Source organism: Branchiostoma lanceolatum, chromosome 1 (assembly GCF_035083965.1).
Source record: "Branchiostoma lanceolatum isolate klBraLanc5 chromosome 1, klBraLanc5.hap2, whole genome shotgun sequence".
NCBI classification, from domain to species: Eukaryota; Metazoa; Chordata; class Leptocardii; order Amphioxiformes; family Branchiostomatidae; genus Branchiostoma; species Branchiostoma lanceolatum.
This window is the reverse complement of record NC_089722.1, coordinates 16,076,975-16,090,024: the sequence shown is the minus strand read 5'-3', so window position 1 is coordinate 16,090,024 and position 13,050 is coordinate 16,076,975. Positions and strand designations below refer to the sequence as shown.

Below are 13,050 nucleotides of genomic sequence, written 5' to 3'. Positions count from 1 at the left end.
ATAACCCTGGCTTTTTTTACAGCCAAATAAGTCAATTAAATCAAACTTTACAAGGTGTTATTGAATAGTTATTAGCGGAAACGCTGATCCATCACATGCAGGAAACTGCGACCCTCGCAAATCTGTTAATGTGTTTCTCCTGATACATGTATGGCTGTTGTTTTTATGTTGATGCCTCTCGCCGGAGCAGACGCATAAAAGTTGTCTGCATCTTGCTGTGACAACTTAATCCAGCTAGGATACACGATGATAGCTCGCTACCCCCCTTTATGGCTCCGCGCCAGTAGGGAACCAGGAGTGACTCCCGCGTACGCCTGCGTTATGGCGGCTGAAAAACGATCCGTGAAACCTGTCAGCCACCGAGGATCGCTGCCCGCATGCAAAGCTTCCGTTACTCTTGCAGGGCTGTTTTATTGCCATATTCTTCAAGATGTCGAGAATGAAAGGGCGAGTCTATCTCAAGGAAACACACGTACACAACAGTAGCAGCCGGTGGATATGGTTCTCAAGGGGTGCCCCTTTCGGTTACATGAAAACGGGGTGAAACCAGGCCGACATTTGAAAGATAGGCCTGGCCAACTTTTCTGATAGCTGTTGGCCAATCCTCCAACCTTGAATGGGAGTTTTATTACCTGTCAGTTTGCAGGTGAGTGTGTTGGTTGAGTGACAGGGATGAGTACACCTGTGCAATTTCAGCAACATGCGTATATTTACATGTAAACCGGGACAATTGATTTTTGGACTGCTTTCTACTGTTACCATATATGAACATAATAATTTCATCTTCAGCTTCATGTTTAGACATCTCCTGTAAGCTCAAAGAATTCTCCTTGCAAATTTCTAATTACGGCAACTTGTACATTCTACTGCAAAGAAGATACGGCCAAATATAAGTGAATAACTTATTAAATATAGATTTTTTTAAACTTCTTTTTTGCATGACCTTTTGCATTTTTTTTTTACTTGGTGACATCTCATTGCTGTGTTCAGTAAAGGAAACTCAAAATGACATCGTGAAAAATTGTTTGGTCAGGCCTCGTTCTGCCTTCGGTATGCGTGATATTCCTGTCTCTCATTTGAAAGACACCACGAGAACATCTCTCTCTTCATCGGTAATGACCTTTTCCATTGATGAGAAGACTGATGAGCAATTGTCATTGTGCCGCTTAACAGATGACAAAAATGACATGATGAAATATCACAGCTTTCTCAGGTAGTGTACATCATTGCGTATCTTCCTCAAGCAAAAAAAATGTTGTCCTGTGTTCTTCTACGCTGGTACAGCATAGGTTCTGTAATATAGATTGTAACTCAAATTTTCAATGGCGTCTTTCCCTTAAAGTTGTCTTTTATTGTACCTGGAACAAGATTGATGAATTTTTCCTTATGACCTTTACGACTATGTCATGACTTTTTCATGGATGCAAATGGAGTGAAAGAAAGCTATTAAGCAAGAGGAGGACATTGTTCTAAAAATATCAGTGTCAGAAAAAGATCTTGTCAAGTTCTATGTCACTGTAAAAGTTGATTAGGATTCAACTTCTTTGAACAGCCATGACCAAATATAGAAATGGACATTTGGAAAGCTAACCCATTATTCAGCACCAAGGACATGTACATCTAGTAAATTTTTTTTTGTTAGTTGATTTTTCTCAGTGTAAAAAGTTGCAGTCCTTCAAATGGTGACCAGGGATCCATATATACCTTTTATTTTTCAGAATGTGTCCCTGTGTTGATACATGTATAGATTGAATGACTTCTTGCAAGTGATTCATTGTAAACGTACTCTGACTTTGAAAAATACAGTTTCCATTTTGTTGAAAAGTTAACCCATCAATCAGTAGTTTTACATCCACAAAAAATTTATTATATCTATTCGAAAAGCTTCCATTTTGCATTTGTTATATCAAATATCTTCCCAGTGTGAAAGATTATGACAAGACTTATCTGCAAGTATTTATAACAAGGTTAAGTATGTTTCAAGAAGTTTTCTTGTAGATGATGGTCACGACAATGTACACAAATGTTCTTGACACCCTAGTGATCTATGTGAATTCTTCAGGTTTAGTCCATCTGGATGGACTGTACATATATGTATATGTCACAAGAATGTTTTTAAATTCAATGTGCTAGATATACTAGCTACTTCTGTTGGATAAAACAGAACTTGTTACTTTAAGTTGAGTCCTTAACCCAGACGCACAGATTCGGCCGTCCAGGCGTGGACTGTCACGTTATGCACGACAACGACGCGGCGGTTCTTCAGCTCATCTTCCTGGTTAACGAGGTAGGTGCATAGCAACACTCCCAGGTTAGATTAACATGATAACTTTTACAGTGTGTAAAATCAAGGTATTTAAGTTGCCCCCAGAGAACACAGTGAAGCAATATGGTGTAAATTTCCGGGTATACTTCTAAAAAGCATTACAAAGCCAAGAAAATATGAAAGAAGTGTCCTGATTTGTTCCTGTATGTCTCAGGTTGCGGTTTTTATATTTTGCTTTCATCGCACAGAAGTAAATTTTGCTGACTATACAACATCTATTCCTTATTATGTGTTGAACTTATTCCTAACGCTAAACTTTCATTGTAAACTAGTCACTGATTTGGATTTTTTATTAGTTGTTTTCAAGTTGTGTGTGAGAATATAAAAAATCAATGATTCTTAAAACTTTTGCAAAATGAATTTTATGTAATCGTTATACACATCAATTTATTGGAACAGGAAATATGATATAAAACCAGAAAATGTCATCCTATCATATAAGCCTGTTAAAACGTTGCTACAATAATTGCATCAGCAGGTTGTAGATTGAATGCAAATACCAGATGTGCTGTCTAGTGACTTAAAAATCAGTTATGATCGGAGCAGAACTTTTGAAGGGCAAAAGCACAGCGGTTACGTTCAACTCGAGGTTCAGGGAAACTAGGCCTGACAAGGCTACATCATCCTCTTCCCAGAACCTGCAGATGTAAAAGAAGGCTTTGTGGAAGTTGATCCGTGTGTCCGAGTTTTGCTTTTTGTGATCCGTGTGTCGGAGTCGTGCTTTGTTGTCTGACGGTGTGTCGTTGTTGATAAACAGGGTGCCCTGGTGAGCGTGTGCTCGGATGACAGCCTTCACCTGTGGAACCTTCGCCAGAAAAGGCCTGCGATTCTCCACTCCCTCAAGTACAACAGAGAAAGGTGGGTACAAGAGTAGCCAGGCTCACTGCTGGGTAGTGTAAATGCATTTAAGTTCACATGCACTTACATGTGTACATGCAGTTCCTAGCTTTATCTGTGAAAGGTTGATACATATTTTGCGGTGTATCTAAATCATCCAGTTCTAAAAGCGTTGTTATCTCACTGCCCTTCCTTAGCTGACGGTACAGTGAAATCCGTCACACACAGTAACTGGGTGCTTTAGCCTTTTTATCTGTTCAAAGTAGAATCATAACAAAATCAATACAATTTTTCCATAAAAGACTAAGTTCTGCAGATGAATTTGTTGATTGGAATTCTCTATTGAGTACGGTAAAGGGGCCTCAAACGGGCCCTTTTATAGACGTAATTTATATTTAAGATCTGGATTGAGGTCATTGGGTCACAACCTTTTGGTTAGAAGTACTCTGGAGAATTACTAACCATTACTAACTGTGTTCTCGTTTTTTCTCCTTGAGAAACTTTCCAGTTGTTGAGACTGATTATTACAACTAGACTTTGCATTCAGCCCACAAATATCGGGTTAGAATAAATTTGGATGATATTCACGATATTTCTAGGGATATATATATAGCGTGTAAGCTAAAGACTAAATTCTACGTAAGCAGAGAGGTCGCATGTTTCTTTTTTGGGGTGATATCGTAATGGGCTTCGTGGTATAGTTGGGATATTTCCGTCTCCATCTCAATTTTGACTTGATTGGGTTTAAAATGTTACCAAAGGTACCTTCATTGCTCTGCATGTATTTCTTAATTCCAATGGTTGGCAAGCAACCGAACGCTATTGCTTGTTATTTTGCTTGACAGATTTTTTTCTTGGTTATATCATAAGTCTGCCACAGCAAGCTGAAGGGGAAAGTTGTCTATATGTACATGTTTGCAATACTGTAAATTCATTTAAGTTAGCATGGTTTTAATTTCGCAGTAGGGAAAAAATGGAGTGTTTGTGGTGGTTTTAAGTTGCGTTTGAGACAATAGTAGGGGATAAAAGAGGGTAGCAGGGTAAAAAAATTTTAGGTGGTTTTAAGTTCACGGCGGAGAGCTTACCGCGAATACCACAAACATAAAACGACCGCAAACATTTCTGCATTTACAGTACATCAAGACTAGAAATCCTATTTTTCTGTTTTCTGCTGCTGTATTTGTATTTTGTATCATAATACAGAGCCAGTAACTTTTTATTTGCGAAATTGCAAGTTCTTCATTTTCATCACTCGCCAATATTTTTCTGAAGGTTGCAGCTGTGTTCTTCAAGCCCTAAATACAATACTCTGTCAAGATTCATCATACATGTACTTGCATCAAAGATATTGTAGAGAGACTAGATATCAGATATCATACTGTAAGGAAATTTACAGATTTTAGCTGTATCTATAGCCTTTATTCAACAGGGTAACTGACCCACCCCATCTGAGATATAACTTAAAGGCAGTACGTTGTGTCATAATTGCAGATTCAGCAGATTTTGATGCAGCTAATTTTGTTGTTTTTGTTTTCCCCTCAGGATTACCTACTGTCATCTACCCTTCCAAAGTAAATGGCTCTACATTGGGACTGAGCGCGGCAACGTTCACATCGCTAACATCGAATCCTTTGTGCTGTCTGGTTACGTCATCAATTGGAATAAGGCTATTGAACTGTAAGTACTGTATATTAATAACTTCATATTAAAGGTATTGATAATGTAATATCAATAATGTCTTTTACCAATGCAGATGAACTTTCATGCTTTATGTTTAACTCTTTCATAGATAACGTTTTGAGCCCAAGTGTATGCATGGTCAATTCAAGGACTTTACCTCAAATTTGTTTCAGGGAAAAGTCTACTTAAAGTTAAAGTCTAGATCCAAACTCTACTTTAAAGAATTAGTACAGTATTAGGATGACATCTTATGAACCTTTGCTGGTATACATTAGGCCACACCAATTGAATTCCTTGGTTCTGGGACTTTTTAGAATGATGATATAGCAAGTAGACAGCATAAGGGCAGGAAGGAGAACTTGAATATGACTGTATTCCATCCATAAAACTGAGTGCACCCAAGGTGTAAACCTGGTCCTCTGGCTTTCTTTTCGACATGTTTTTCCACTTAAGCATATTTTCAAGAAATCCGAGAACCAACAAATTAAATTGGTGTGGCCTTAGGTTGGACAAAAATTATGATGTATTGCAAGCATCTTATGTAGTATAAACTCCTAGTCTTCTAGACTATCAAGTTTCATATTCAATCATCGATGCTCATTTTACCTCATCTCTTCTCACCTTTGCTATATATCATCATATCTTTTCTACTCCTTTCAAAATGCTTGATTCATAAGTCTTAGCTATCCCAGTGTTCTAACTTTATCACATAGCCTCCAAACTTATAATCAAGACTTGCCTCTAAGACCTCCCTCATCCTTTCTCCAATGTGTTCCTTCTCGATAAGCACAATTCCCTCTGTCTTTGTCTTAAGAAAAACTTGGATCAGTATAAACGGCACCGTACACAACATCTCATAAACCCAAGATCACGTACAGGCAGTGCTATTTGTAACAAAATGTTCTAAAGAAGTTCATTAGAACTGTAAGCAGTACTAATTATGGAGGTAGTTCTAGTTCTTATTGTCCGTAATGCTGACTTATTTTTGAAAGGCTGGTTTTATAGATATAGTGTGCTAAAAGATAGCTTCTAAAATGTGAAGCTGGGTATATCGAGGAGAGTGCAAAGTTGGCAGACGCAATCTTTCCTGATCTTCCTATCCCTTAGGGGAACGGGTCTACCCAAAGTGGCCGAATTAGCTCCTATACTTCCTTTGTGTCTTGTATTGAAGGATAAATCTTTACACAGAAAAGTTGTGGTGCCGCCAAGTCTGGGTATAGAACCACATCGCAGCGGGAGGGGGAAACGTCAAACGTTTCGCTTAAAAACTCGTCTTAACTTGAAAGACACCTTGCCAGTGGGCAGTATTTAGAATTAATGGATGAGCGCTGAAAGGATATTGACAATGTGATTGCTAGAAGCTAAGTCTAGATATTCTATCAGCCCTTGAAAGGTGATCATAGTACTTAAATGTGCAATATTAGTGCCCGGGGAGAAAACTGATATCATAGGGGTTCCATTTTTAGCAAAACCGAGGCTTCTTTTGCCTTGATTCAGAATCAATTCATGTTTTGGGTATGATTTGGGTGGATTTCAATTCAGAATCTATTAGTCGTATGAAAAACCCTGAGATTGCCCCTGTCTTATTTGCGGCAGCATGTATTCAGCATCATCGCCATATCCAGGCCGTTCTTTTGATGGCAATTCTACCTGTCATATACAGAACAATGGAGGGATGGTGTCATCTCAATTGCCATTGACTCCACCGCATTTTGCCTTTACGAATATTGATGAGGACATTTAGTGAAAAATGTATGATTCCGGCTGCCGCCAATTGTGCCAGTGTGAACAGAATAACTGTCATTTGAACCCATCCCGGTGCCACCATTATCCATGGGATTTTCATCTGCCAGTTTAGTCTGAAACATTGTGACATGCCTTTGAAAAAAATATGTGTTCTCTCCAATAACTTATGCCCTGTCTGATCATTGTAACTTTGATCATATTCAGAGTATGCCTTTAGATTAGAATTTTCAAACCTTCTCTCTTAACTCTGGAAAAACTTGTTTCCATGGCTGAAGGGAGAAGGTTGATTAAGATACTGTTGATCGAACAAAGTGTTTTCTCTTAAAGCTTACATGTATATACAGAAGGTTTTGTAGACTGGAAGTGGATTTCTGAGTACTAAGGTCAACATTTTTGGAATCCAAAGTTGATATGCCAGTACCAATTGGGAATGTACATGTAGGGGAATGCCCCCCCCCCCACCAGAAATGGCCCAAAACGATTTTTTTATGACTACCACGAGTCGAACCATGCTCCAGTATGGTGTCCACATGGCAGTTAATTTGTCTCTGGAGGTAAGAGAAAGGGAACATGTGGAGCAGCATCACACATTTTCCATTCCCATGTTGTCTTCTAGTTTAGCACAACCATCAATCATGCTTGCCATCTATTCAAGAGAGAAACAATTTGATCTAGAAGATTCTCTGTTGTAATGTTGAATAATTGACATGGTTGTGTTTTTTCTCAGGTCTCAGAGAACTCACCCTGGCCCTGTGGTGTCCCTCAGCGATAATCCAACCGACTCTACTAAGGTGAGGAAAGAGAGGAGAAAACTAGATGCCGATTATTCAGTCACCTTCAAAGATTTCAAATTCAGGCGAAAATCAATGTGCGCACTGATGTCATCCATAAAATTTACTTGCTGTGGCCTAAGTTTAAACATACTAGGGTACATAATTCCACCACCCTGAAAATATACGTCAAAACACAACGTCAAAACACAACCCCAGTGTAATGCACTCCTGTATAATCTGAACTGTGCATGCCTAGGGGTGCTGCACTAGAGATCTCTCAAACCCACTGTTTTTCAAAGCAGCGGATTTATGTAACCTGACGGAATAATGTTAATAGAAGTATATGTATCCTTTTTACAGATGGAATTTTTTGCCCTTGAAAAAAATCTGATTTTTTAGTATGTTCACGTACAATAATAACTTGATAAGAAAGTTGAAACATGCAAAATTCCTTCATTGTCCGTTGGAAATAAAACTTGTTGGTAGACCTTTTGCAGAAATTACTAACATAATATATTAAGAAACTTAACCATCAAAATATATGAGCTGTAGCACAGTATATTTTATTGACTTTTCAAACATACAATCAATAGATAGACTGCTCAAAGACCTAAATGCAATAGAGCATGAATGATGAATGCAAACAGTTAACTACATGTAGTTTACAACATTGGTATGTAGACTGCTAGAGCCTTGCTGATTTGGAACATAGACATACTTTTAATTTTCTCTGCTCTATCAATAATTGGCTACCTTTTTGCCATTTATGGTACAAATCTTATCAAGACGCCAGTCTCAAAATAATATTTTTTTCTAGATATGAGTGGATATTACATTGTCAATCTGAAGACAATCTGTTCTTATTAAGTATGATCCGTAAAATTAACTAGCTTCGAAACATCAGTCACACATTATCAGTAATTCAGGTCTGAAAAATGCAGTTAATTATAATTATAAGATAGATACTGTAATTCACTTTATCTTCACGGTAGCAAAATTTCACGGTGTAAGGAAAATGGACATTTTCACCGAACTTTAACTTGTAATTACAACTGTTGCAGGTTTTTCACGGTGCTGATAAGTTCACGGTACAGAGGTGACTGAAAACAGTGAACATAAAGTTACAGTGAAAGAAACAAGAATTACAGTACTAGAATCCTTTCAATATTATCTTAAAATTGATGTACCCTTCTACTCGCTTGACCTCAATCTAGTCCGACTAATTCCTCGATTTGCGAGAAATTCTTCTAATGAAAATTAATTTCCTCCACCGACTGTGAGGTGATTGATGGATGACTCTTGTCTGTTGCAGCTGTTAATTGGATTCGAGACGGGTATGATCGTGCAGTGGGACCTGAAGACCAAAACAGCCGAGTGTAGATATGCATGTGAACAGGTAAGTAGGTCAAAAGTCACTCAAGGTTGGACAATTATTATGATTGCACAGGGTATTTATCGCTAAAAGGTGAAATACTGTAAATGTAGAAGACAACACGGTGTATTCCGTATTGTCCGAGGTACCGGCCGGGACTGAGGGTGATGTGGAATACACCGTGTTGTATTTTATTTATGTCATGCCCACCTGAAAAAACACACATTTCAATGCGAAATGCGCCTGAATTTGAGAGAGTTTTGTGTCCTCAAACAAAGAAATCGTAACAAAATTGATTCCAACCTCAGAATCCGGCATTCGATTTTTCGACAGTGGCCCAACCGGCTCGCTCAAAATGCATTCTGAATATTCTATGGAAGCCCTTGTGATACAACTTAGAACCCTGTGTGATACGGAAATTATCACCCGTATTGAACGTTTTCGCGACCAAGGTATGACATAAATGCCTTTACATTCGCAGTGATTTGATTTCGCGGTATGGAAAAAATGGAGTGTTCACGCAGAAGTGCAATAGTCACAAACTGCTACAGTAATGAAAACTAAGTTTTCAGTGAGAGGTCATCACAAATCCGCGAACATAGAACCAACTCGAAAATTTCAAGAATTACAGTATTCAATATGCAAAGTGGGACAATCAGCACCAGAGAATAACATTCACAACATTTTTTATCATGAGAGTTATGTAGATTTTTCCTGTGCTCATCACTGTCTTTGTTTTCGAAAAAAAATCTCCCGTCCTATTATAATTGTGTTTTAAATGTCATACAAACTGGTGTTCCAATACAGCCAGGAAATTCAGATACAAAGTCACTTAGAAAGCTGTCTTTCGAAACTTCCAACTGCATAGCTATAATGATGTATCTCGACAAGCATTTGAGCTATTTGCTGCATTTAAAAACTGTAATTTTTCTACTCTTATTCAGACAGATTTAGAAAAACAAAAAACAATCACACTGAGCTTTGTACAAACTTTGGTTGGTTTATATCTAACAAGTTGCATCGTGTTTAACTGTAAGGGTGTTTGGCCCAGATGTCCTGGGATCGAATTCTCTGACATGCCACCATTACAGGACTTTCCTCACTCTACCCAGGTGTAAAAATAGGTATCTGACTTCAGTTGGGGAGGTAAAAGGCGGTGGAAGGAAAGGGATGGGCTCTGCCTTCCAATACCGTGCCCTAGACACAGTGCATAACAGCCTATGGCCTACCTTTATAGTAATAATGATAATAATAATAAAGGGTTTATTGGTCCGAAATTATCCGTGCAATGGCAGCCAGTGCTGAATTGTTGCAAGGTTTACAATCACATAATACACAATAATACACAAGATACATATTTGCTCCACACTTGCACTTTGTGGAACTGTCGCAAGGGTCTGGGCGGCTGCCATTTGGCGCCAGCAAGTGACCTCAATACGTCCTTTTCCAACCAAAGTCAGGTACCCATTCACACCTGGGTGGAGTGAGAAGGGGACAACATCGGGGCATACTGATGGTTTCGAACCCGGGACCTCTCGGTTCTGGGCGAAACACCCTACCAATTGCACCACACAATGCCATATCTATTTTATATCTAACATTATGTGTTCTTACTGTACACTCTACAGCAGACGTTACATTCCCTGGCCTGGCACCATGAAGGAAAGCAGTTTATGTGCAGTCACTCCGACGGCAGCCTGTCGGTGTGGAACTACAGGAGCCCCAGCAAGCCTGCACAGGTGTTCCAGCCCCACGGACACCCCGCACAGAAGGGCTCCAAACCCGAGGCCTGCAGGCCCATCATGAAAGTGGCCTGGCCCACGTCAAGAACTGGGTATGCTATCATGGCCATGCTTATCAGTCTGATATGTCTAGAGTCATATTTAATCCAGTATCAAAGCCTGTGATCGTCCTGGCTGTATGAAAACCATTATGAAGCAATTTGATTTGGTACTAATCTTTTCAAAACATCAGGACAAAATCTTCAATCAGCTGGTGTGTTACGGCGAATGGCCGTTACGTAGATACATGCAGATACAGATGCAGAAAAGGAACCCTGGGCGCCATGCGATATACTGCTGTGGCTTCTATACTTGCTTTCCTAAAAATGTCAGGGGAAGCAAGTATAAGAGCCCTGGTGGTAGATCAGATGGCACGTAGGCTATGATGAAAGGGACTACTTCAAAATTTTACAAACCTTATACTGTATAATTGAAAAAGTTCAGGTCATGTACAAAGTGTATTTAACACTGGAAACCAGATTGATTACTGGCAACTGTTGTCTACTCATTTAAACATTCTGAAAAAAATCTGGTGTTTAAAAGTTGATGTGTGGGGTGTAGTGGTCTGCGCCTCTGTCACTTACCACATCTGGAACCAGAAGGCCTGAGTTCGTTCCCGGGTAGGACACCTCTGGACAAGAGGCACATTGAGTCATACCAAAGACTTCATGAAAATGGTACATACTTCTGAAACAGTATGGAAGTTAAACACACTCCACTGCCAGTGGACTAGCCCCCTGCTGCAGTGATTGCACCACAGTGTGGCCCAGGGCTATGAAACGGAGATGGGCACCGCCCTATACACCTTATGGTGTGGGAGGATTTTAACTAACTTTTAACTAGAAGTTGATGTCCAACCATGCCTTTATTCTATGTCTCCTACAGGGACCCGTTTATAGTGTTTTCGGACGGTCTGCCCTACGAGAGATCGGGGCGGCGTCCCTGCATCACGGTCATGCAGGGCAAGTCTGTGACTGTCCTGGAGATGGAGTATCCTGTCGTTAACTTCCTCCCTGTGAGCTCCACCCCCTGGCCTAATGGTACGACCCATCTGCTGTAACAGTAATACAGTTTCTGTAAATTCATTTAAGTTCACATGATTTTTATTTCGCGCTGAGGCGAAAATAGGGTCTTCGCGGTGTTTTTAAGTTCGCGGCAGCGCTATAGTCACATACTGCTACAGTTCGCAGTGTGGTGGTCCTTACGTAGAGGTGGTCACGTTACGTTTGACTGTATACATCACTAGTCTTGCAAATTCTGCTTACCTTGCAATTTAGAAATGAAAGGGTCTTGATGTCCTAATAGCGCTAGCACAGATTGTAACAGTTAAATGTGTCCTGTAGATGCATAATTTATTATATTTCTAGGTATGATATTCATAATGCTCAGTTTAACTCTAATATTAGTACACATGCTATATATATATAATAATGATATGTTCACAGTACCAGGAATGAATTCTGAACACAATTTTTTTCTTTGAAGATCGTCTTGAATTGATATCCTATCCCATCTGTAACATTGAAACTTTCATTACAAAACAGATTGTTCAGCGCAGTAGAGTTGACCTCTGGCACAGTTATAACACCAGTGGGGAGTTCTTCAAGGCTAGACCTTGACTCCCGAATAACTCACGATAGCAAAAAGCCAATCACACATGTGTAGTCGTGCCTGTTCAAAATTACCCTGGAGAATTTGGTTTGTAGACTGTGCGTTGTCATTTTTGGTTAGCACATTCAACCAAATTGTTAAGGTTTGGGAGACAACATAAGTCAGGATATTGTAAGGGTTTTGGTTGCAAAAGTTGAAGTGTTTTTTTTTTTAACCTTAACAAACCTTGAAAGTTTACATACTCTTTGGCTGTGGCTGTTTTTCAAGAGTTCAAGGGATGAAGTCAGGGGTCTTTAACAAAAAATAGAACAAAACAACTGTTTACAAAGATAACGTTACATTCAATATTCCATATTCGGTGTATGAAAATAAGTCGATGATAAAATATTGTTCTGTATTCAGTAATCATAGTCCATGGCCAGTCTTTGCAACATATTTTTGAATGTTGCAACTGAAGGCGGCATTCTCAAGTTTGTTGCTGGTTTTCTCTATTATGTGATGTTAAAATTTGCCTGGATGTATACAGTCAAACCTGTCTATAGCGGTCACTCAAGGGACTGGCCAAAACTGGCCGCTAAGAACAGGTGGCCGCTATGGAGAAAATGTCGATTAATTGACCACGAGTGACACATATTTTCAGTACCCACTGAGATACATTTATTCACCGTACAGTACACATGTAAACGGGTAAGGCACATTTTAGAAGTTCGATTGTTGTTCTTTTACTCCTAGTTAGTTAAGAACAAAATACATGTTGCTATGTTGTCACTTACTGTTCGTTTTCGACCGTTTTCAAACATAAAATCGTGGCGACAATTTTCCTCAGTCTCTTGTTGTGGCTTGTGTTGATGAGCATCTACCATTATGCTAATAGGGTACTCAGAAGAAGGTCCCTCTTTTGAAGGCTTTTTGTCTTTTCAGAAA

At 39.3% G+C, this 13,050-nt stretch overlaps 1 protein-coding gene across 10 annotated transcripts in view; it reads left to right on the top strand.

Annotated features, from left to right (window-relative positions):
- Positions 1–13,050, top strand: part of LOC136437553 (syntaxin-binding protein 5-like) — an 83,711-nt gene that overhangs the window by 32,703 nt on the left and 37,958 nt on the right. For 9 of the 10 annotated variants that reach the window (XM_066432172.1, XM_066432195.1, XM_066432215.1 and 6 more), the window contains exons 3-9: positions 2,206–2,287; positions 3,084–3,184; positions 4,706–4,840; positions 7,317–7,380; positions 8,675–8,758; positions 10,363–10,568; positions 11,401–11,555. In XM_066432172.1, coding sequence (XP_066288269.1) covers positions 2,206–2,287; positions 3,084–3,184; positions 4,706–4,840; positions 7,317–7,380; positions 8,675–8,758; positions 10,363–10,568; positions 11,401–11,555 — 827 coding nt within the window. The remainder of the gene's footprint in view (positions 1–2,205; positions 2,288–3,083; positions 3,185–4,705; positions 4,841–7,316; positions 7,381–8,674; positions 8,759–10,362; positions 10,569–11,400; positions 11,556–13,050) is intronic. The other variant, XM_066432237.1, reaches the window with a different exon arrangement.